This window comes from Ahaetulla prasina, chromosome 12 (assembly GCF_028640845.1).
Source record: "Ahaetulla prasina isolate Xishuangbanna chromosome 12, ASM2864084v1, whole genome shotgun sequence".
Lineage (NCBI taxonomy): Eukaryota > Metazoa > Chordata > Lepidosauria > Squamata > Colubridae > Ahaetulla > Ahaetulla prasina.
In genome coordinates, this window is record NC_080550.1 from 5,703,335 (window position 1) to 5,723,390 (window position 20,056).

The 20,056-nt window shown below is 42.1% G+C and overlaps 2 protein-coding genes across 6 annotated transcripts in view; one reads left to right on the plus strand and one right to left on the minus strand.

Moving 5' to 3' along the window:
• RPGRIP1L (RPGRIP1 like) overlaps positions 1 to 11,726 on the plus strand; it is a 70,695-nt gene extending 58,969 nt beyond the window's left edge. For all 5 annotated transcript variants that reach the window (XM_058154996.1, XM_058154995.1, XM_058154997.1 and 2 more), the window contains 3 exons: positions 2,880 to 2,964; positions 8,889 to 9,022; positions 11,488 to 11,726. In XM_058154996.1, coding sequence (XP_058010979.1) covers positions 2,880 to 2,964; positions 8,889 to 9,022; positions 11,488 to 11,600 — 332 coding nt within the window. In that variant the 3' untranslated portion in view covers positions 11,601 to 11,726. The remainder of the gene's footprint in view (positions 1 to 2,879; positions 2,965 to 8,888; positions 9,023 to 11,487) is intronic.
• The window catches only part of RBL2 (RB transcriptional corepressor like 2), a 73,670-nt gene continuing 65,215 nt past the window's right edge, over positions 11,602 to 20,056 (minus strand). Inside the window, exon 23 of the mRNA XM_058155003.1 lies at positions 11,602 to 11,620. The gene's annotated coding sequence lies outside the window, so the exon portion shown is untranslated. The remainder of the gene's footprint in view (positions 11,621 to 20,056) is intronic.

Consider the following 20,056-nt stretch of genomic DNA (forward strand, 5'->3'; position numbering starts at 1 on the left):
TGTCAGACACCATGGCCTTGAACTCCTCTGCGAAGTTTTATTATGGCTAATTCTACTTCACTCATGCCATCCCCCCTCCCAACTTCCCACGGTAGGATTGTGGCAGGCCTGGATCCTGAAAGCACCAAGGTAATATGGCTTCCAGGCCTGACAGGCTCTTATTTCCACGCGCAGCTGCCACCAGTAGCCTCACACTGACCAGTGCGCTCTCACAGAGAGGGCCTCCTCTGGATACCGTCAGCCAAACAATGTCGGCTGGCGACCTCCAGGGGGAGGGCCTTCTCTGTGGGGGCTCCCGCCCTCTGGAACGAGCTGCCTTCGGGGCTTCGTCAACTCCCCGACCTCCGGACCTTCCGCCGCGAGCTGAAGACGCTGTTGTTTCGACGTGCAGGACTAGCTTGAACATAGTTTTAAACCAGGGTTTTAAATTAGGGGTTTTAAACGGGGTTTTAATTGTATTTAAAAAATTTTAGGCCATTATTGAATCAGTTTTTTATATAGTTTTTTAACTTGTATTATATGTATCTGTCTTTTACTGGCTGTGAACCGCCCTGAGTCCTTCGGGAGAAGGGTGGTATACAAATATAATAAATAATAATAATAATAATTTGGCACGCACCACACATACACAGGCAACGAACCGGCGGCAAGCCGCGGAGGCATTCACCACTGCCCCTGATCCTTCTTTTTACCAGACTAGCCATACCCAATCCCAACTAAAGAGTGATTCTAGAACAGGATCAGGCCACGATCAAAAACAATCCTGCATCTTTTTTTATTATTGGCTTGATTCTTGCTCCCAGATCGGAGCCTGGAAGGTCTTTTCAAAGTCAGAGCCTCTTACATGAGGGCAGGTGGTCTTCACCCAATATCTCACATCAAGAAGAGTCCAGCCAAGGATTGAAATCATAATCTTTTTCTCCCTTCAGTTGAACGGCAGGTCTCTTTGAGCGTTATCCAAACCATGAGCAAAGACCTCCGCGTTGAAGATTCGGAGCCATCTGTTTGTTTGGGGTTTTTTGTTTGGTTTTTTTTTTTAAATCCACCTTTTCTGGAAATATTTGTCTGTCTGAGAATAAAGGCTGCTCATCTGCCTTCCACATTCTGCCTTCTAGAATTGGCTTCCAGTCTTGATTCTTGGTTTTAACGTTGCGCATCCTTATACCAGATGGGAACGGCATGTCCATATAAAAGTCATGGTAAAAGAATGCGCGGCCTTAACGCTAGCGTTTCTTTGTAAAAAAAGAAAAGAAAAAGAAAAGGTGAATATGAATTTAGGACAACATCTTATTTCAGGGGGCCAGTTTCGCTGGCTAATTCTGCCCACAGCCAGGAGTTCGATCCTGACTGGCTCAAGGTTGACTCAGCCTTCTGTCCTTCTGAAGTCGGGAAAATGAGGACCCAGATTGTCGAGGGCCAATAGGCTGACTGTGTAAACTGTTTAGAGAGGGCTATAAAGCACTGTGAAGGGATATATATGTCTAAATGCTATTGCTACCCTGTTTTCCCCAAAATAAGACATCTCCTGATAATAAGCCCAATTGCATGGCTTTTGAGCACAAGGCTATAATGCCAAGTGCTTATTTCAGAGTTCAAAAAAATATAAGAGAAGGTCTTATTTTCAGTGAAACACGGTAACTATCATCTATCATTTTCTCTCTCTTTTGTCTATCTACAGTATCTATCCATCACTGTCTGCATTCTCTTTCTTTCTTTCTTTCTTTCTTTCTTTCTTTCTTTCTTTCTTTCTTTCTTTCTTTCTTTCTTATTTCTTTCTTTCTTTCTCTTTCTCTCTCCCTCTCTCTCTCTCTGTCTCAAGAGCTCTGGCGTTATTAGAATGCATTATTGCTGGCTAACGCTGCCCTCAGCCAGGAGTTTGAATCTCACTAGGCTTAAGATTGACTCAGCCTTCCATCCTTCCAAAGTGGGTAAAATGATGATCCAGATTGTTGGGGGGGCAATAGGCTGACTCTGTAAACTGCTTAGAGAGGGCAGTAAAGCACTGTGAAGTGCTGTTGCCATTCCTTCCTTCCTTCCTTCCTTCCTTCCTTCCTTCCTTCCTTCCTTCCTTCCTTCCTTCGTGGTGCAGTGGTTAGAATGCCATATTGCAAGCTAGCTCTGACCACTACCAGGAGTTCAATCTCAGCCGTCTCAAACTTGCCTCATCCTTCCAAGGTCAGTAAAATGAGGACCCAGATTGTTGGGGGCAAGAGGCTGACCCTGTAACCCGCTTAGAGAATAGAATAGAATAGAATAGAATTTTATTGGCCAAGTGTGATTGGACACACAAGGAATTTGTCTTGGTGCATATGCTCTCAGTGTACATAAAAGAAAAGATACGTTCATCAAGGTACAACATTTACAACACAATTGATGATCAATATATCAATATAAATCATAAGGATTGCCAGCAACAAGTTATAGTCATACAGTCATAAGTGGAAGGAGATTGGTGATGGGAACTATGAGAAGATTAATAGTAGTGCAGATTCAGTAAATAGTCTGACAGTGTTGAGGGAATTATTTGTTTAGCAGAGTGATGGCCTTCGGGAAAAAACTGTCCTGGTGTCTAGTTGTTCTGGTGTGCAGTGCTCTATAGCGTCTTTTTGAGGGTAGGAGTTGAAACAGTTTATGTCCTGGATGCGAGGGATCTGCAAATATTTTCACGGCCCTCTTCTTGATTCGTGCAGTATACAGGTCCTCAATGGAAGGCTGTAAAGCACCATGAAGCGGTATATAAGTGCTTAAGTGCTATTGCTATTTGGAGATGCAGAAATCAACAATAAGGATGAGCCTGTGGAAAAGAAGTCCTATGAAGTAAATGCATTTATTTATTTGCTGGCACTTAATTGCGGCCTCATTTCTGTTTGATTTTGCAGTAATATACGTGGACCGAGCCAAGCACGAAGCACAGTGGGATTACCTCAAGGCTGTCGTTTGCGGATCTGAGCCCAGACATGGAAGGTAAGTTTTTGAGAGGACACGTTGATTCGTATTCCTCAGTCCAAAGGGTAGTCCTCGACTTACGACCATAATCAAGCCTGGAATTTACGTTGCTAAGTGAAGGAATCGGTTAAGCGAGCGTTGTCCCATTGTATAACTTTTCTCACCACATTTGTTAAATGAATCACTGGAAGTTGTTAAATGAGTCACATGGTGGTTCAGTGGATCTGGCTTTCCCCCATGGACTAGGCTTGGTTGGAGGTTGCAAAAGTGGATCACATGACCCCGAGACACTGCGACCATCATAAATACGAATCAATTGCCAAGTAGCTGGATTTTGATCAAGCGGTCGTAAATAGTCATAAGTCACTTTTTTCCACTGCCGTCGTAACGCTGAACGGTCACTGCTGTAAGTTGAGGACTACCTGGATTCCTTTTTTTTTTTCCTTTCCCCATGCTGTAGTTATTCATTATAGGTAGTCCTCGACAGTTCATTTAGTGACCGTTTGGAAGGTACAAGCAATCTGACAAGCAGAGTCAATGGGGGAAGCCAGATTCACTCAACGAGCTGTGTTACAAACTTAACAATTTGCAGTGATTCACTTAGCAGCTGTGGTGAGAAAGGTCATAAAATGGGGCAAAATTCACTTAACTGGCTCACTTAGCAACAGGAACGTTGGGCTCAATTGTGATCCTAAGTCAAAGTCTACGTGTAAAATGAGGACATAAATACTTGGGGGGGAAATGACTTTTAGCAGGGAAAGGAAAAAGGAATAAACGAGAACTTAAATACTTGGGAAAAGTTGACTTTTGCTTCAGTAAGTTCAGCTACTCCAGTAGCTGGATAATCAATTTGTATTTCTATCTTAACAGGAGCGTAAATTCAAGCTGTTCTCGGGGAAAATGTAATCCTAATGCCCATGTTTATTCTGAGAAAACGTAAAATCCATCCTTCACGGTATCTGAACGCGGCTTACGATTTTCAAAAGCAAAACACTGTTTTCCTTTTTAATGTCCACCCTCTGTGTGTGTGCGTGCGTGTGTGTGTGTGTGTGTGTAGAAAAATTCATTTTAATTTCAAGATCTGGGCTATTTTGATCGTAGCTGGAGCAGCCGCTGGTTCGGTTGGTTGAAGAAAACCGCTGATTAGCTTCGTGTATTTAACAGATAAGCAGTTTCAGCAAACGGGATATTAGCTGGCAATAAGGCAACCCATCTTTTCTTTCCTCCATTTTGTTTCCAAAACTGAGCTTCATATGGTGGCTGGCACACAGTGGGTTTTGTTTTTTTTAATGGAATCCGACAGGAAGTGCCATAAAATGATCCCTTAAGAGTAGGCACGTCTCTCACATCTAAAGCACTTTGAAGTTCAGAAAGATTTTTTCTTCTTCTTCTTTTTCCCCTTTTCTCATTTCAGCAAACAAGCAAAGGACTTCCAGATTTACTGCATACATTAGTGAGATGAATAACACGCTGGGCCTAGTAAAACTCCAAATAAAGTTAAAGATATCCCAGTAGTCCTATAATCCGTGACACAGATTATTGTTTTATGTGACAAATTCAAGCCTAGTGACTAAGCAAAATCTTTTGCTCAATGTTTTTTGCAGTTAAACCTGGCTTAAAATGTCGTTGTTGCTGTTGTTGTTGTTGCTGTTAGTTGCGAAGTCGTGTCCAACTCATCGCGACCCCATGGACAACGTTCCTCCAGGCCTTCCTGTCCTCTACCATCCTCTGGAGCCCATTTAAGCTCACACCGATGGCTTCAGTGACTCCATCCAGCCACCTCGTTCTCTGTCATCCCCTTCTTCTTTTGCCCTCAGTCTTTCCCACCATTCGGCTCTTCTGCAGTGAGTCCTTCCTTCTCATTAGGTGGCCAAAGTATTTGAGTTTCATCTTCAGGATCTGGCCTTCTAAAGAGCAGTCAGGGTTGATCTCCTCTAGGACTGACCAGTTGGATCGTCTTGCAGTCCAAGGGACTCGCAGGAGTCTTCTCCAGCACCAGAGTTCAAAGGCCTCAATTCTTTGACGCTCAGCCTTCCTTATGGTCCAACTTTCACAGCCAAACATTGCAAGTGGGAAAACCATAGCCTTGACTATATGCACTTTTGTTGGCAGGGTGATGTCTTTGCCTTTTAGTATGGTGTAAACTGTCTGGGTCACTCTAAAATGGATGCATTTTGATTCTGGATGTGCTTATTCATAATATTCTGCAAATATTATGCATCTTTCTTTTAAAAAACCCAGGGGACAACATCCATATTTAATTTGTATGTGGTGCACCCAAACAAACATATTTCTATACACCGTTTTCACCCAATTGTCCATTCTCAAGAACCTCTGCCAATCAAAGAAGAAGTTACTCATATGAATGGATGAATGGTTGGATTCATTCAGACCAAGAAGTCATTATTTATAGCCCACCTTTATTATTTACAAATAACTCAAGGCAGGGAGCACATCCCACACACCTTCCTCCTATTTTCCACACAACAACCCTGTGAGGTGGGTACGGATGAGAGAGAGAGGGACTGGTCCAAAGTCTCACAGTTGGCTTTCATGCCTAAGGCAAGACTAGAGCTCAGTGTCTCTTGAAGATTGTCCCAAAGTCACCCACCCAGCTTTCACGGCCAAGACAGGACTAGAACTCACAGTCCCCTGGTAATTGGCCCAAAGTCACCCAGCCAACTTTCATGATTAAGTCAGGACCAGAACTCAGTATCTTCTGCTTTCTAGCGTGGCGCCTTAACCAATTATAGCATCCTCTCCTAGTTTGTCCCATAAAAGATGTCCCCATGTGCGGACCACTTGAATATGTGAATCGCTCCTTCCTCCCTCTTCCGGCTCGAGGCCCATCTTTGAAGTCCAGCCATCAGGAGGGATGATGGGAAATGCATATTATTGTTCTCAAGTGCACAGATGCCGCAGATTGTGAAGTTGGCGGCTTCGTTGCTCGGGCACATGTTTCCTATCACAAAGCCCTATATAATAATATCAGAAGATTTCTTTTTTCCCCCTTTCATTTGAAACAGGAACCAAACTTTAAAGTTTAGGAAACCAAACAACCCAGGATAAAAATATCGCTCCAAATTGGCCACGTATGTGGGGAAAGGAAATTTCAGGGATAAGTAAAAATTACAGTAACTTGCGCTGTAAAAAAAAGACGACGAGAATTAAAGTCACTCTTTTTAGTTTGCAGATTGAATTTCCTAGGTTCTCAACTGCTATTTCCATCTTCTGAATATCGGGGGGCGGAAAGTTATTTTTTTAAAAAAGGGCAACCGGGTTGCTATTGTAGACATTGTCAAAATCGCAGGTGTGAAGTATTTTTTAACTCTCCAGATGTGCTGTAGAATTACGGTACGAATGCACGGTATTTATTGAATTTGGAAATTGCTCATTTTCCTCGCAGAGCCCCTATAACTTCCCTAATTTGGCATTCGGCAGCTGAAATACAGGCTGAATTTGTGCGTTCAGTCCCCAAAATAATGAGAAGGCTAGAGGCAGTTTCTAAATAAAAGAAACAATGATGGGTTGTTGGGAGTTTGTAAATGAACTCTTCTGTCAATAACCACGAGAAACGGACATAGCAAATAAATTAATAAGGAGAGAGCCACCATTCTCAATCGACTCCTAATAATAAGCTCTCGACAAAACTATTCAGGATTCCGCAGCCAACAATAGTTTTGTTTTCAATATTTGAAGCCCTTATTACATCATGGATAAACTCAAACAACGTTGTGGCTTAATATTCTGTAAGAATCAAATCCCAAGGGGATAAATAATAAACTGCAATGTTCATACACGTATGTTAACACCTATAGATCTGGCCTTTTTATTTTGCTCCATCCTATGTAAAAAGTTTCCTCCTGTTGCCAATAATACGATCTTCTGGGACAGCTGGGAAGCTAAATTAAATATTTTCGGAGCCACATCTGCTCAGCCCTGAATGGTGTTAATTTGCATTGACGTTGATGGGTTTTTTTTTTTTTTTGTTTGTTTGTTTGGTTTGGTTTGGTTCGGGGAAAGGAAAAAAAAGCAACACGCACAACAGGCGTAACAATCTGCAAAGCTAATTTTCTGCGGTCTGGCTAAACTTTTCCAAGTGTGGTGGGTAGCTGAGGCGCCAGGGAATGTCATTTGCGACATTCGCCTTTGCGCTTCGTGTCATTCCACATTGCCAAGTCAACAAACAAGGCCGACCCGTGATTTAAGGTTTATTGGTCGAATGGAAATGACAGATTCGAACCGGCAACGTGAGAAAAATAGGAAAATGCGGCAGGAACAAGGGTGATATTCTACCGGTTCGGAGCGGTTCGGGCGAGCCGGTTCTCTCCAACGATCAGGTCAGCCCGCCCAACAGCCCCTGCGCTTTACTTACCTTTATCTTCTCAGCTGATTGGCAAAGCAGAGCAGCTTGCCGTGCCTCAGCCTCAGCCAAGTGGTAGCACAGAAGGTTAGTATTCGTAAAACTGTGGACGCACGCACAACGCGCATTAGGCGCACGATCACTGAACCGGTTGTTAACCCGGCAGCATCCCACCACTGGGCAGGAACAATAGGCATGCTAGTGCACTCACACGTGCGCGCACATACACACACACACACACGTATTTGAAAGTTGGTTCTTGATCTGTTTTTTTTTTTTAAAAAAAGAGGCGTTATTTTATTATTATTTGCATTCCGAAATAATATTCCTTCCCAGGACTTTGTACATGAATTAATAGTTTTATTGGCAGAATGTCAAAGCCCACCACAAGCAATATTTATGGCTAGCGGACATCCTCCTATATTATATATTGGAAACTTCTGAAATAACGCATTTTATCCTGTTTGTTTTTTTTTTTAATGCTTGTGGATGAGACAGATAAAAAGAGTTTCCTTTTTCTGTTGGAAGGAGAAGCCAGAATGATAAATTGTTTCTGGTCTTCCATGGGACCCTGGTTTTAAACCAACCCCCCCACCTTGATGGTCCTTTCCCTCCCTCCTTCCTAAAAAAATTTTTTTTGTTTATTTTTTTGTTTAAAGGCATACTTCTGGGTCTGAATTAAACAGAGCTAGGAATTGTAAACTGTCCAGAGTCATTGATTGAGATGGGTGGCTATAGGGAAGGTAGAGAAAGGGGAGGGGAGGGGAGAGGAGAGGAGAGGAAAGGAAAGGAAAGGAAAGGAAGAGGGGAGGGGAGGGGAGGGGAGAGGGAGGAAGAGGGGAGAGGAAAGGGAAAAGGGAGGGAGGGAGGGAGAGGAGAAGAGAGGAAGGGAAAGGGGAGGGAGGGGAGGAGAGGAGAGAGGAAAGGGAGGGAGGGGGAGAGGAGGAGGGGAGAGAAGAAAAGAGGAAGGAAGGGAGGGAGGAGGAGGAAAGAAGGAAGGATGGAAGGACGGATGTCTAGGTACTTTGGGGAACTGTTGCTAAATGAGAGACTATGAGACAGGAACACCTTTGATTCAGCTTCATTTCCCATGATCATAAGAGCCAAATGTGCTGCGAGCATAAATCAATGTAGCTACTGTCACTCTGTTGCTCGGTAATGAATTGTTGATGCTCTCTTGAATGATGCTCTAAGAACGGAATTTCCCCTTATGTTACAAGTGTCTCATTAAAGCAGCTACTTCCCTTTCGGACAAAATGCAACTCCTCTGTTGATCTGTAAGGATGTTCCCAGTCCATATCGGAGCCTCCCCCAAAGTCCTCCAAGGTCCTTCTTGCCCGAGAAGGTGCTCTTGACAACAGATCAACCATGTTCATCTCTTGACTTCTGTGACCGGCTGAGGCTATGACCGGATCCCCTCCTAGCCCTGAACTGCAAAGGATCCAAATCTATTTCAACCTCATCATCGGCTGCTTTAATTGAAACCCAGCTGAGGTTTCATCTGACTTTTAACATTCCCAGCCGGGCAGCTGTGTAATGTCAGAAATAACCCACTTGCTCTTTTTTTTTTTCTCCCCAGTATACGATTTACAGTGGTCAGTGACCCTCCGGAAGATCAACAGGATTTGGAGTGTGAGGATATTGGCTTTGCTTACGTGAGCTTAAGCCAGATATTTCAGAAAAGGCAAGACCTCATTGAGCAAGACCTTGATGGTAAGTCCTTCTTTAACGGCGGCAGCCAAAAAAGCCAACGCAATCCTAAACTGCATTAACAGACGGATACACTCAAGATCCAGGGAAGTACTAATACCACTCTATAAAGCCCTAGTAAGACCACACCTGGAATACTGCCTCCAGTTTTGGTCACCCCACTATAAAAAAGATGTTGAGACTCTAGAAAGAGTGCAGAGAAGAGCAACCAGGATGATGAGGAGACTGTAGACTAAAACATTCAATGAATGGTTATAGGAACTGGGCACGGCTAGTCTAGTGAAGAGAAGGACCAGGGGAGACATGATAGAATCCTCCAATATTTGAGGGACTGCCACAGAGAGGAGGGGGTCAAGCTATTTTCCAAAGCATCCGAAGGTCAGACAAGGAATAATGGATGGCAACTGACCAAGGAGAGATTCAACCTAGAAATAAGGAGAAATTTTCTGACAGGGAGAACAATCAACTGATGGAACAGAAGTTGCCTTCAGAAGTTGAGGGAGCTTCATCACTGGAGGCTTTCTAGAAGAGGCTGGACTGCCATTTGTCAGAGATGGCGTAGGGTCTCCTACTTGGGCGGGAGGGTTGGATTAGATGACCTACAAGGTCCCGTCCAACTCCATTAATCTCTCCGTCTGGAAACACCAGTATGTCCAGCTCCCAATTCACAAATCCTTAAGGACATTAAGTAGCTAAAATCTAATTTCTCCAGAGATTCTCAGTCCTCCAGGTCATAATTACCCCAAATGAAAAAGCACCTTTTTCAAGAGACCGCTGGACTTCCTTGGTTTTCCCTTGAAGACGTTTTGCTTCTCATCCGAGAAGCTTCTTCAGTTCTGAGTGAAGGGTGGGGAATGGGAGGATTTATATTCCTTGCAGTCCTCTGGTCGTTGCCGCTCTTTCTGAGATTTACTGGGCCCCGCTTGGAGGTTGATCTGTGCCCTTGGAGTCACCTGAATAGTGCCAATGGGCGTGGGACCTTTTTGGGAACTGTACTGTCAGGTGATCCAGTCAGGTGACCGTCTTGGAAAGGAACTTCCTCCCTTTCTAAAACAATCGAATTAAGGAGCTAAACTGTAATCTCAATTTTGGAAGAAAAACTTTTATTTACGATTTTTTTTGTGTGTGTGAAGATTTTGCTTTTTGGAAGAGAAAGGAAAAGAATTTTCCCAGAAGCCGGCAGCTTGGCCTTTGGGTCTTGACCCGGTCACCTCCTAAACCGACCTCAGAGGCTCCGTGATTTGATTTGAACATCCGTATTGCTCAGATTGGGAGCTAGTGCTCCTTAAAAACATGGAGTTGAAGGCTGTTGCTCTCCCTCTGCCGTTTTTAAATTATATCCAAGTCTCTTTTTTGGTGTCCTGCTGACGCTACTCAGAGATGGAGGTGAAGATGTCCGTCAATCTTCTTTTTTTCTTTCTTTCTTTTTACGGCACGGTGTTATCTTTTAAGAATGTATTTTAAAATGTAAGCTTAATTTATCCACTTATTCCTCTTTTTAGGGGGAAAAAAAAATACCATGGGGAATAATTGAACCATGGAACATTGGTGCTTCCTCAAATCCTAGATATTTCACTGCTTTCAATTTTTTTGAATCAAAACTCAACAAAAAGAAGGACCAAAATCTTTTGCCCATGCACGCTTGAAGAAGAGTAGTAAATTTATCACTTATACCCTGTTTCCCCTGAAAATAAGACCCAACTGGGAAATAAATCCTAGCATGATTTTTCAAGATGCTCGTAATATAAGCCCTATCCCCAAAATAAGCCCCAGTTAAGATTGTCAGCACACAGAGGCGTTTAGCACTGTATTTCCCCCAAAATAACTGGAAAATCAGCCATAATGTGTCTTTTGGAGCAAAAATTAATATAAGACCCGGTCTGATTTTGGGGAAAACACGGTGCAATAAGCGAAATAAGGCTTCAATGTCTTTTTATTTCTTTGATGAGATTTTTACTTCTCTCAAAAAATGGGTTGACATCAAAGTCCATTGAGGAAGCTATAAAACGAGATGCTGGAAGTGTTCTGTGTAACTCCTGCAAATGCCATTCAAACTTTCCAATGACTTCAGGAGGAAAGATTGCGTGTAGAGAGACTGATGTCTTGGCCTCTGTCCCTACATCATGAAGTTCCCAGCTCTCCTGGAAATCATAATATAATTCAGAGCAATATTATGGTCTGATAATAATATCTGCCCCATAATATTGCTCTGAATTATATTCAGAGCAATATTAACAGAACTTTATCATATGTGGAAGCCTCATATGAAGAGTGCTCCACATTCTTTACTTGCTGGAAATGGGAGGTTGTGTTTTTTTTGTCCTTGTGTACATCTGTGTAGCAAAATGTACGCCAGCTGTTTTTAGTGTCTGCAATTAAGCAGTAATATGGAAACAGGCACCACCAGGTGACCAATCTTGCTTCTTGACGCGTCAGTCTCTTTTTCTGCTTGGTTTTCCCCTCTCCAGTTTTCAATTCAGAAGATGACGGGACGGTGATTGGGAAGCTGAGAGTGACCGTAGAAGCCCTGGCGGCGCTGAACTCAGTCTGGAAGAAGCGCGGAAATGCTCAGGAAACCTGAACCTGGAGGCCTGGCCAGGTCTGGTGGAAAGCAAGAGAGAGACATACTACCTTATATTGAAATGTCTAATTTGTATGTAAAACCTGCTCGGTTCGCAGTTTTAAAGTTTGTATATTTTTTCTCCTCGGTTTGAATTTTATATTTTTTATATTTTTCTTCCTCTTTCCCCAGCCCAGGGCTATCATTCCAGCCCATCAGCCTGTAAATAATTAATATCTACGTGACTGAATGATGGAACTTTTTGTTAATTGGATATGTGTATATAAAGAGAGAGAGAGAGAGAGAAGGAGAGAAAGAGAGAGAGGAAAGAGGAGGAGAGAGAGAGAGGAGGAGAGAGAGACTTTTGTCTAGTGTGTGTATGTATAAATATATTCCGTATACAAAAGTCATGAAAAATCAAGTAATTATATAATAATAATAATAATACACTTAAGCCTCAGAAAACTGATTAAAAATACCTCTATGTTATCCCTAATCACCCCACTAAATGGAATGCCTGCGATTAGCCTCATTAAGAATTTTATACTGCAAAGCTTTTATTAGAAGCAATATATGAAAATTACTTGGATAAATGTGTTAATCTGCCTCTTTAAAATGCTAATATCCATTTTATGCACATTAAGTCTCAGTATGCGTTTCCTTTGATGCCTGCCATTTCTATCAATTAAAGACAAAGAATGAGGCTAGTCCCCAGATTTATTAAATTACTGCAAGCTTTTACGAAAAAATAAAAAAGAAACAAAGAAAGAAACACACAACTTTTGCCCTTCTGCAAAGAGTTGAGATTATCAAGTTTGGAAGGTGTGTGTGTGTGTGTGTCCCCCATAAATGGTGCGTATGGATGTGTGCATGGGTGTCTTGAAAGGGAGGGTCATCTGTAAGCAAAAGAGATTTACTGTTCTGACCAGCTCCCCAAACACGACAAACCTTCTGACGTGAACTCAAAGATTCCTTTAATTAGGAGTACCAGCAGCCCCCGCAAAATGTTTCTCTATCAGGCGAACACGTCCTTCCATCCAGAAGATGAGTAGTTGTCTGCCACATCTATTCATCTCTACCCTTCTGCCTTTTATCTCCAGAGCTAGGGCGGGGCCTTGTTAGCAGCAGTGGCTTTTCTGTCCCGAAGACTGGCCCATAGATTTCCACTGCTCTCCTCTCCTCTATCTTGTATGTATCCGTGTGCCAGGCACTGGACCCAGCTGTTCCTCCTCTTCCACATCAGCCACCTCCAGACCTGGGGGCTGTTGACCCTCCATCTGAGGGCTGACGGACGGCCCAGGCTCCGCCTCTGTCTCTCTGCCAGCTCCATTCCCGCTTCCCCCTCGGAGGTCTCAGGTTGACCTGATGCTGACCCCGGCTCCCACGCCGCCTCCTCCTCCTCTGAGTGGGATGCTGGAGGGGCCGGCGACCGACAGGCCACAACATTTATGTATATCAACCACACATTAAAGTGTTTTTGTACTTCAGGCTTAGCTATTCCTTCTCTCTGCTTGGTCTACGTTCCTCCCATTTAGACCGCATTTATATAATACATGAGACAAGGTCGTCCTTGCCTTACAACCGTTCATTTAGTGACCGTTCCAAGTTACAACAGCACTGAAGTGACTGAAAAGCATTTTTCATAGTTATGACTGTCGTAGCATCCCCATGGTCATATCATCAAAATACGGACGCTCGGCAACCGACTCGTATTTATGACGGTTGCCGTGTCCTTCGGTCACCTTCTGACAAGCAAAGCCTAACAGGGGAGCCAGATTCACTTAATGACCATGTTATGAACAGCTGGAGTGATTCGCTTAAGAACGGTGGCAAGAAAGGTCGGAAAACGGTAGGGGGTAGGAATTCACTGGAGCGACTGTCTCACTTTGCAGAAATTTCAGCCATAGGTTGAAGGCTACTTGCGCAACCTGGAAAATCTCGGCTGTCCAGCCACGCTGATGAAAAAGATTTAAATGAAATTTACAAGGAATAGGTAACATTTAAAAAAGAAAGAAAGAAAGAAAAATAGGGATGGAAGGAGCCACGAATAACACGGCCCAACCCAGTGGCGGAATTCAATTTTTTTTACTACCAGTTCTGTGGGTGTGGCTTGGTGGGCGTGGCAGGGGAAGGATACTGCAAAACCCACATTTCCACCCCACTCCAGGGGGAAGGATATTGCAAAATCTCCATTCCCACCCCACTCTGGGGCCAGCCAGAGGTGGTATTTGCCTGTTCTCCGAACTAAAAATTTCCGCTACCGGTTCTCTAGAACCTGCTGGATTTCACCCCTGGCCCAACCCTCCCTGCTCACTCCTGTGAAAGAGTATTGTTTCCAGAAACAGTGTTTGTTTTTATTTATTTATTTGTGTGTCTGTATGTGTGTGTGTCTTATTTTCCAGTCTTTAACAGGGATTTTGTCGGGGCAGAGCGCCCCGCTGTTTGCAAAAACAGGCGATCTTCTCCTTTTGTGCGCGTAGATGTAAAGTATTCGGAAAGATAAGTAATTTATTAAAATCTACCTAATTTGCCATGATATATTAAATCTCTGCTTCAGTGATCACAGACCATTTCATTTAGAGAATTAGGCGTCCCCTCTTTGTGTGATTAAAGCTCTGGAAAATGAGTTCTTTGCTGCTATTTGTGAAACACTCCGAGCCTGCTAATGGCGAGAAGATGGAATAGATTATGAGACAATTCATTACAGTTCAACAGAAAGAGCGAAGGGAGGGGGAGGCAGACAAAATATGGGGTGTTTTTTTTTTTAAAAAAAAGCACCAGATCTGCATGTAGTTTGAACCATCTGGGCCTAGGGATAGTCCTCGACGTGCAACGATTCGTTGAGTGGCCGTTCCAAGTTGCAACGCCACCACTGAGAAAAGCGGACTTCTAACCGGTCTTTCACACGACCGTTGCAGCTATCCCCGTGATCACGTGATCAAAATCCACCCGCTGAGAAACTGGCATGGACTTACGGCGGTTGCAATGTCCCGTGGGGGAGGGGGGTGTCACGTGATTGCCGCTTGTGTAACTTTGCCGCCTGGCTTCCGACAAGCGAACTCGACGGGGGAAGCCGGTTTCGTTTAACGGCGGCACAATTCTCTTGACAGCTACGGGAGTTTGCTTAACAACGGTCATCAGAAAGGTCGTAAGATGGGACGCAACTCAGCAACCATCTTACTTATCAATGGAAATTATGGGCTCAGTTATAGTCGTACGTCAAGGACTACCTATAATGGCATCAGATATGTCTCTGCCCAGCGAGGGTTTTGAAACGGTAACTGTGCTGGATTCATTTGTAGATGTACATCAAGAGGCCAATTTATTTGTCTGTCTGTCTATATCTGTATATCTATCTATCTATCTATCTATCTATCTATCTATCTATCTATCTATCTATCATCTATCTATCTATCTATATCTATCTTTGCATCCCTTCCTTCCTTTTTTCTTTTCCTTTCTCTTTCTTTTCTTTCTTTCCCTTCCTTCCTTCCCTTTTTCTTTTTCTTTCTTTGCTTTTCCTTCCTCCCTCCCTCTCTCCTTCCTTCCTTCCGTCCTTCCTTCCTTACCAAGCTTGTCCACTGCTCATCTTGCCAAACGCGTCTCAAGTATCTTGGCCACAAAAATCCCAGAATTTTGCCTTTGGAATTTCAATTCCCTCCTTCTTCAGTTCATGCGGGATTGTTGACTCTCTCCGAGGATTAAATTCTGCAAGTTCTCACAAATATTTTGCACTGTTAAGAGACGTTCTGGAAATAGCAGATGCTGACTTTCCACGGTCTCTCCCCTTCTCCTCCAGCAGGCACAACGTGTTGGCGTTCTTGCTCGCTCTGGATTCAGCTCGCTGCCGTTGGCCCATATTTCCTCGTATTCTTTGGCTTCCCACCCCACTATTGTCATTAAGGCTCTTCCTTATGCGTTACGATAATTTAAACCAGCTCGATTTGACACTGAGATTAACCCCCCGAGCTTTTCAGAAAAGGCGGTTGTGGTATTTCGACAGGAGGTTTTGATTCTTCAACTAATATTTTGCAACCCCAAATCAAATACTTTCCATGTAAAGAAATTAATCCGGAGACTTAGACCTTATTCCCAACTATGGGTCGAACTCTGTGGTGGAACTATGCAGTTGACGGTTCGATGCCGAGGTGGCCAACCTTGGCAATTTGAAAACTTGTAGACTTCAACTCCCAGAATTCCCCAGCATCCTTGCTCCACACATTTTGTTGTCAAATTGCTGAAGTTGAAAAAATTCTGGGGCCTTCTGCAACTCTTTTCTTACCATTAATATTTTTATTGAGTTGTGAAGTATTGTATACATGCAAAATGTAAAGTAAATAGGAAAGCAGAGGGGAGGGAAAGGGGAAGGAGAAATGAGAAAAGGTAAGAAAAAAGAAAAGCATTGAGCTGCGGTGGCACAGTGCTTAGAGTGCAGTCCTACAGGCTACTTCTGCTTTACTGCCAGATGCCTGCAGTTTGGCAGATCGAATCTCACCAGGCTCAAGGTTGACTCAGCCTCCTATCCTTCCAAAGCGGGTAAAATGAGGACCCAGATTGTTGGGGGTCAATAGATTGACTCTGTAAACTGCTTAGAGAGGGCTGTAAAGCACTATGAAGCGGTATATAAGTCTAAGTGCTATTGCTACTGCTATTGACTGCTATTGACTTCCGACTCTCTCTGTTACAGTTAAGTCACAACTTTTTGCTTTTTCACAATAACATGAACAAGCTATTTCTATAAAAATCTATCCGCCTAATCGGTAAAACCCAAAGTCACAGTTCCATTCTTCTCAATAACAAGCACAAAGTTCAGAAGTACTTAGATTCTTTTCTTTAATCGAAGGGGTTAATTTTGCCATTTCAACCGAGTCGCTCAACTTCTGCAACCATTTGTCCATGGTAGGAATCGAAGCGTCCTTCCATTTTTGTGCATTCAAAAATGTGTCTTGCACCCTTCAATGCATATAATAACAAAGTTCCCCATTTTTTTCTCAAGTTCTTTTTCCATTAAACCCAAAAGGAAAAGTTCTGGCTTCATCTTTTTCTCTGTTTTTTTCTTAAATTACATTAAAATATGAATCCTACTCCAAAATTTCTTTTTGCTTTATCATAGGTGCACCATAGATGATAAAATGTTCCAGGGATGAAATCTACTTACCTTCCTTACTGGTTTGGAAGTTCATGGCCGCCCACATGCGTCACATGCACACACACACCCTCTGCACATGCGCAAAACCTTTCTGTGCATGCACAGAGGGTACAAAACACATTACTTCCTGGTTAAACCAGGTAGTAACGATAGCTGGGTGAGTGGGCGGAGCCTCGCACCGCGATTGCTAAGGGTTCTCCAAACCAACAGCCAAGATCGCTACTAGATCGAGTGATCAGTCCGAACCGGGAGCATTTCGTCCCTGAAATGTCCCCTCTTTATTTTTACACGTCCAGTATTCATTTGTGAAGTGGTGTAGGGTTTCCTACCTAAGCAGGGAGTTGGATTACAAGACTTCAAAGGTTCCTTCCAATTGTTCTGTTCTGTTCTATTCTATTCTATTCTATTCTATTCTATTCTATTCTATTCTATTCTATTCTATTCTCATGGTTCTACTTTTCTCTATTCTATTCTATTCTATTCCTATGCTATTCTTTCCATTCCATTCCATTCCCATTTCTATTCTATTCGTTATCCTATCCTATTCTATCCCCTATTCTATCTTATCCTGTCCTGTCCTGTCCTATTCCAATATTCTATTCTATTCTATTCTATTCTATTCTATTCTATTCTATTCTATTCTATTCTATTCTATTCTATTCTATTCTATTCCCATCCCATCCCATCCCATCCCATCCAATTTCTATTCTGTTCTATTCTATTCTATTCTATTCTTTCCATTCCATTCCCATTTCTATTCTATTCTTTATCCTATCCTATTCTATCCCCTATTCTATTTTATCTTGTCCTGTCCTGTCCTGTCCTATTCCAATTTCTATTCTATTCTATTCTATTCTATTCTATTCTATTCTATTCTATTCTATTCTAAGTTTCAGAAATGTTCCCCAGAAGAGATCCATACTTCGTGTGAAGACACGAGAAGCACTTGGAAGCTCTCTTAGGGTTTGGCACCGGATAAGCCCTAAATTAGATCGTATTTGTTCTTTGAAAATACCCACAAGTGTTTGCCTAATTAAACAGAAGCATTATCATACGGATTTATTAGCTTACACTAAGTATAGATTAAGCAAAACCATTCTGGCTTGATTTGCAACCAAGGCAGCCCATAGATTTAATCCAAAGCATGCACTTATAAACATATGTTAATTTTACTTAAAAAAAATAAAAAGATAAAAATAAAAGCTGGATTTCAATAGAAAGTTTTGATTTGGGGGTGACTTTAACCCAGGAGGGTCTTTTGTTCTTTGATAAGAGAAGGAATCACAGGGAGCTGTGTTTACATATTCTTCATTTTGTAAAAAGCATTTTTTGGAACTGGATTGTGATATGCAGCCTTAGTTCTTCAGAAGGCTCCCAAAACCCAAAGGAAGGGGATTTTTAAAAATGATTTAAAATACGTGTGTGTTTCTCTTTTATTTCTTCCCCTCCATCCGTTTATCATCTCTCAATCGATGGTAAAATTAAGGGTAGGCAATGCCTAAAATGAGCTAAAATTAAAGGAGAAAATCATTAGGGTTGTCGTGTTTCTCATTCTTGACTATTTTAAGGGGTGTGGACATCAGAATTCCCCAGCTAGCATGTACAGCACATACAGGATATTGGCTATAATCATGATAAACTTGGCTAAGTCAAGCCAAATCTTTACTAGGACGATAGACCAGCATAGAGCTACATCTACACCTCTTTCATGGCAACAAAATAGAAGTAGGGTTTGGTTTTTTTCATTTTCCACTCCAGCTATACAATTCTCAGATTTCCTTTTGGTCTCCTTTCCCATACAGACTAGGCTCAGCCTGCTTATCTTTAAGCCTGAACAAGACTCACCAGAGAGGAGAGTATGAAAAATTCCTCTACAAGACCTCCTCCCGGCCTCCAATCTTTTCCTTAACGATTCCCCCTCCCCCTCCACTTCTCCGGTGCCAATCGATGAGATCAATGTTATTTCTGACTCAAGCGCTCATAACGTCTAATCAAAAGGAACGCTGGAAACTGTCAAACAATCCAATTTTATGGCTTTGGACTCGTCACAATCTCCAATTTGAAATTCAGGTATTAAGAAAATTGGATCTCTCTCTTTTTTTTTTTGTGAAAAAGGGAAAGAGGGATTTAATAATAAGCATTTTCATAATTAATCGGCCAGTTCTTTGCGAAGAAGAACGTAACGAAGTTCTGGAGGACAATTGCCTGAGATCTATGTATGCAAATGCAAAAGGTTTTCAGCCCAAAGTTTCTATCGCTTCTTTGTGACTTGTTAATAATATGCAAGTTGGAAAACTCCCCAAAGAAGGGAGAAGACGGGGGGGGGGGGGGGAACACTAATGAAGCAAATTTCTTTTCTAAACAGCATTCTAAGTAAGAGGAAGACAAGCCTGGGCACCAAAAAGCTTTATTCCCCACCCCACCCCCGCAACTCCGAGACCACCCATTGTTGCTAAGTTGCCATCTTTAATGAGGGGATATTTAATAATAAATGATTGGAGAATAAGCCTGTTTGCTACGTTTCATTGTAATTACATGCAGATGAAATGACTTTTTTTAAAATTTTTCTTGGCTCCAACGGATTACCTTTTGGAACACGGTCCCCATCAAATGGTCAAATAAGCCTTCGGAAGTTGTGGGAGCTTCATCTCTGGAAGCTTTCAAGAAGAGACTGGACTGCCATCTGTCAGAAATGGTGTAGGGTCTCCTGCTTGGGTGTGGGGGTTGGACTAGATGACCTACAAGGTCCCTTCAAACTATTCTATTCTATTCTATTCTATTCTATTCTATTCTATTCTATTCTATTCTATTCTACATTCTATTCTACTCTACAATTCCTATTCTATTCTATTCTATTCTATTCTACGTTCTATTCTACTCTACAATTCCTATTCTATTCTATTCTATTCTATTCTACATTCTATTCTACTCTACAATTTCTATTCTATTCTATTCTATTCTATTCTATTCTACGTTCTATTCTACTCTACAATTTCTATTCTATTCTATTCTATTCTATTCTATTCTATTCTATTCTACTGTTATTCTATTCTACATTCTATTCTACTGCTATTCTATTGCTATTGCTATTCTATTCTATTCTATTCTATTCTATTCTATTCTATTCTATTCTACATTCTATCCTATTCTACTCTACGATTCCTGTTCTATTCTATTCTATTCTATTCTATTCTATTCTATTCTATTCTATTCTATTCTATTCTATTCTATTCTATTCTACGTTCTATTCTACTCTACAATTCCTATTCTATTTCATTTTATTCTATTCTATTTCGTTTTATGGAAGCGCTTAGTGACTTCCTTGACC